This window comes from Parus major, chromosome 26 (genome assembly GCF_001522545.3).
Source record: "Parus major isolate Abel chromosome 26, Parus_major1.1, whole genome shotgun sequence".
Classification (NCBI taxonomy): domain Eukaryota; kingdom Metazoa; phylum Chordata; class Aves; order Passeriformes; family Paridae; genus Parus; species Parus major.
The window spans coordinates 6,063,932-6,068,720 of record NC_031795.1 but is presented as its reverse complement, the minus strand read 5'-3'; the positions used below and the strand labels follow the sequence as shown (position 1 = coordinate 6,068,720).

General features: G+C 47.8%; 1 protein-coding gene across 4 annotated transcripts in view; it reads left to right on the top strand.

Annotated features, from left to right (window-relative positions):
- Positions 1–2,622, top strand: part of KCND3 (potassium voltage-gated channel subfamily D member 3) — a 101,990-nt gene extending 99,368 nt beyond the window's left edge. For 3 of the 4 annotated variants that reach the window (XM_015650550.3, XM_015650552.3, XM_015650551.3), the window contains one exon: positions 1,845–2,622. In XM_015650550.3, coding sequence (XP_015506036.1) covers positions 1,845–2,028 — 184 coding nt within the window. In that variant the 3' untranslated portion in view covers positions 2,029–2,622. The other variant, XM_015650553.3, reaches the window with a different exon arrangement.
- Positions 2,623–4,789: the final 2,167 nt, after the last annotated feature.

Here is a 4,789-nt window from a genome sequence, read left to right as displayed (position 1 = left end):
GCAGGGCTGTGTCCAGCTGTGTCCAGCTGTGTCCGGCTGCAGGGCTGGCAGGGCTGTTCTGCAGCTGGGGGCAGGGGATGGTGGCAGCATCTTTGTCCCTCCCAGTGAGGAGCCAGGGGAAGCAGCTCCTGGGTAAACTGGGAAGAAGCAGGTCAAAGCCAGACTCAGGATATCAGGAGAAGGTGGAAATCAGAAGGTGGATATGAGGAGAAGGTGGATATGAGGAGAAGGAAGGTGGATATGAGGAGAAGGAAGGTGAATATCAGGAGAAGGAAGGTGGGTATCAGGAGAAGGAAGGTGGATATCAGAAGGTGAATATCAGGAGAAGGTTCTTCCCCCCGAGGGTGGCAGCACACAGAACAGGCTCCCCTGGGAATGGGCACATTGGTAAAACCAATGGGCCAGCAGTGTCTGTTGGCCAGAGCTGTGGGAGAGCTGACGTGTTCCCCCAGGACACTCCACTGATTTTCAGTGTCCACAAGTCTAAATTGCCACTCTAAGCATCACTGGGAAGCAAATAAGAGGGATTTCACAATGGTGTCTTAGTAGCTGTGACCTAAAAAAGCCATAAAGGACACAGGTGAAGTGTCCCTTAATAGAAAATGTTTAAAATTTCATGTTATACATAAATTGCTGAAAAAGAATCATTTATTCACCATATAATTCCTACAAATAGTGAATTATTTGCTAAATCCCCCTCAGCCCATGAAGTTTTTTGTGCAGCAGGGCTGGTTCTGAATGTCCCATTCCTCTTCTCCCCACTCCTGTCCAAGGGATGTAGAAACAAAGCTGCCTTTAGGGCAGCAAGTGATTACTTCATGCCAGAAGGGCACTTCAGAGCATGAATTATGAATGAATAAGCATAAAACAAGTCTCCAGCTATTTCAGTTCCAATATGACAATAATTTAAACCAGCACCTGAAGCAGTAATTCAGGGGAATGTCAACTGTTCTGGGTGCTAAATCAGATGCTGGTGATATTTTAAATGTCAACACTTATTTCACTTGCTTACCAAACGGGGCAGGGATGGAGACAGAAAAACAAAAAAAAGCTTTTCAGATGTTTTTTGTGTGGAATTCAATCAGCTGGGTGTGCTGGTTCCCACTGGCAGGAGCAGCCAGGCCCTGGGGCTGCCCCACGCTCAGGCTGTGCCCCAGGCACCGGAGCTGGTTCTGTTCCTGGGTGTTTGAGGATCAGAAAGGATCCTCTGGTGAGTCACTCCCAGATAACAACAGCAGCAGCTTCCCCACTGCCAGCTTCACATTTTGAAAGGACGGGCCTTGTGTTGAAAATGAACATGTTGGGCTGGTAATAGCAGACTCCTGGAGCTGTGCAGATGCACAGAAATCAACCTATCATTTTCCCTCCCTAATTAATTATAGGATGCAATTGATGCAGATCTAATAAGAATGCTCCCAGCTGTCAGATCCTTGAAACTGCTGCAGAGAGAAATAAAATAGAAAAGATCAAGGGACGGTGAATATGAAAGAGGTATTTGAAATGCAAGAAAACATTCTCAGAAAGAGCTACCTGTGCTCTGAAAAGGTGCACGACACAGGACAGCGTATTTAGACGTCCTTTTAAATAAATTAGAATTATGCAAGAAGGAAATGGAAACAGAGCAATTTGCCCCGTGAAAAGCTGTCTCCTAGCCGGGGGAACATTGCCAAACTCGGTGTAATGTGTGTAGACGTAAACGCTGCCTTGCAGGAACGGGAGGGGCGTTTAAACGGAGTCTTTGATCATTTCAGCTGATTGAGATCCTGATTAAGAGCCACAACCGCTCCCATCCCTTCTCCCGCCTCACGTCGAGAAACGAGCCGAGCACTAAATTTGTTTTCTAGTCGTTCCAGCCTCAACATGAAATCAGACGAGGGGCTGAGAGCGAACTGCAAATCCGCGCAGATCACCACGGCCATCATCAGCATCCCCACGCCGCCGGCGCTCACCCCCGAGGCCGAGAGCCGGCCCGGCCCGGGCAGCCCCGCCGCCAACGCCCCGAGCATCGTCAAGGTGTCGGCGCTGTGAGCGGCCCTGCGGACCGGGACAGCGCGGGGACAGCCGGGGACAGCGCGGGGACAACGTGGGGACACGGCCCGGACAGCCGGGGACAGCCGGGGACAGCCGGGGACAGCCGGGGACAGCCGGGCCCGCGGGGCCAGCAGCGCTGGGTGAGCCAGCACGGCCGGAGGAACGAGCGGAATATAACACTGTGTATCGCAGCACCTTTTTAAAGGTTTTTAATGGATAATATTTATTCATGAGGAAATGACTGAAAAGGTGAAAAAAAAAAAAAAAAGGATTTTGTGAATTTTTGTTTTGTTTTTGTTTTTTTTTTTTTCCTTCATGGAGCAGAACCTTTAAACCAACCAAAATTTCACTTGTTTTGGGGTTTTTTTTGGTTTTTTTTTCTTTTATAGGAAGAGATTTAGACAAAAGAAGCCACCTGTCACAGCAGTCCCCTGCATGGCTGTGTGTGTGAGAGTGTGCAGAGCTGCTCCAGGGCAGGGCCAGCACCCCCTGTGCACACACCCCACACACACCTCCCACCCTGCAAAACATCCCCATTTAGACTATTTTGTATCCGCCTTTCAAGTCAATACAGTGCAATTGCAAACAGTGTGTTTGTCTGCTAATTATTGTCTGTGGAAACATATTTGTGGAGAAAAACAAAAACAACAACAAAAAAAAAAAGGAGACAGGCTTTAGTAGAGTTTTAGTCCCACCTGGGTATCTGCTTTCTATTTTTGTTATCACTTACTTGTAAGAGTGTGACTAGACTACAGTTCTGTATTTTTAAAAAGGAAGAAAAAAAAAGGTAGGATTCTTTTTTAATACTGTACACACAAATGGCAAAGAATGAAAGCACTGAACTCAACTGCATCAAGTGTTCATGAGTCCAACAGAGGTTCCTTGTAATGTATGCCCATGCTTTTACCTTTTGGTTTCTCTATAGAAATTCCTTTGCTAGCACTGGACGTATAACCCACTGTAAATAGTAGCCAAATACTGTCTGGATTTATACTTGATAATTAACCCCAGAGCCAAATGTCTTGCATGGACAGAGAGGTATTTGGCTTTTTCAGTCTTAGGGCTCCAGCTGGCCCATCCACAGCTCCTGGGCTGCGTTGATTTTGGGGATAGACCAGGTCAGCAATTTCAGTTCTCCAGGCCCAGCACAGGATCCGCTTGAGAAGGGGGAGCAGGACTGGAAATGGAAAACATTTGTAACGTGTGGTACAGACAGCATTTTCTATTCCCAGTTCTACAGGTAGTTTGGGAAAAGTCTAATCATGAACAGCTAACCAAAAACTGAGGAACACTGTGTGGTCCTGCCAGGTTCCTCACCCTGGGACCCCTCCAGAAGGAAATCCATGGACCTGAACCACAGCTGATTCCCCCTGCCAAGGGGAACTCCCTCCTGCCATTCTGCCTTCCTGGAGCCCCCTTTTCCAGGGGGATCCACGAAGGGCAGAGTGAGGAACACCCCTCACCTTCCCCTGTCTGGCTGATCCCATGTACAACCCTCGCCAAGGCCACTGCCCTGCCCGAGGGAACAGGGGAGGTCCCGTTCCCCTCCTGAGCAGGGATTTTACCATCACAGTTAAAAGAGTGTTTGAGGCTGCTTCAGCAAAGGGATGATTTATTTTACCATCCATCATAACCTCTCCCAATGTAATATTTATATGCACATATACACACACATAGAACTAATTACAGACACATACATGTATAGCTAATTAATGCTGATTACACATACGAGCTGCACCCTGCTTTGGCAGCACTCCTGCTGTGAGTGAGTGATGGCTGATGCATTAATCAATACCCTCCTTAGAACCCTCCAACATCCCAGGACCAGCAGGCTGAGCCTCCTGTAGCTGCACCAGCTTCCAGTCATTTATTCCAGTGCTGTAATATGTTACCCAAAGCTATGTTTAGTCCTGTTTTAAAAGATTAAAATGCTCTGCCTTTTGCTGCTTCCTGTAGGAGGTTATACTGCAGTTAATCTTACCATTACTGAGGTTTTTTTCTCGATGTTTCAATTTAATTTTTGCTTTATTTTCATTAACTGTCATCACCTGCCCTTCTAGATCAGAGGCCTTGCTCTCCACCCCTTGCCACCCCTGCAACCTCATCTCCACTGGCACAGAGTGAGGGTGAAATTCCCCCTTGCTGACAGGGGAAAGGAATAAAAATTACAAAGAGTCAGGGATTCCACATGGATTCTTGGTGCTGCCTTTCTTACTCCTGATTTATTGTGGAGTGCTGAACAGGGCACTTCACATCTCTGTACCTGTAAACAGCCATCGTGGCAGCCTCTCCAAAGCACTACTGGGGCTTCAAATTGCTGTCAATCCAACCTTTTGGAAAAGAGAGCATAACATTCAATTTTTAGAGGTTAAAAAGAAGGAGGAAAGCCAGTTCCAGGAGTTTCTGGTTGGCTGCTTGGGCTCTGATTGCCACGGGCTCTGTTCTCTTCCTCAAGACAGGAATTGTTTTCCTTGCTGGGGAAGCACGGTTTGTGTCTCTGCACTCTCTGCAGGTGCTGCCCCAAGCTCTCAGCTCCTCAGCACAGGCTCTCAGGGGGATAAAAACACACAGAATTAGGTCTGAGCCCAGAGGAACAGGGCTAAAAGTATTTTCAATGGAGGCATTAGCCCCCTCTATCCTCTGAAGTCACCCAAGTAAAGCTTCTGAAAGCACCTAGAACTGTGTTGTGGAAAACCTGGGTGCACCCAGGAGAGCACTGTGCACCCCTGGGAGCTGCAGGGACAGGGATCCATCCCCA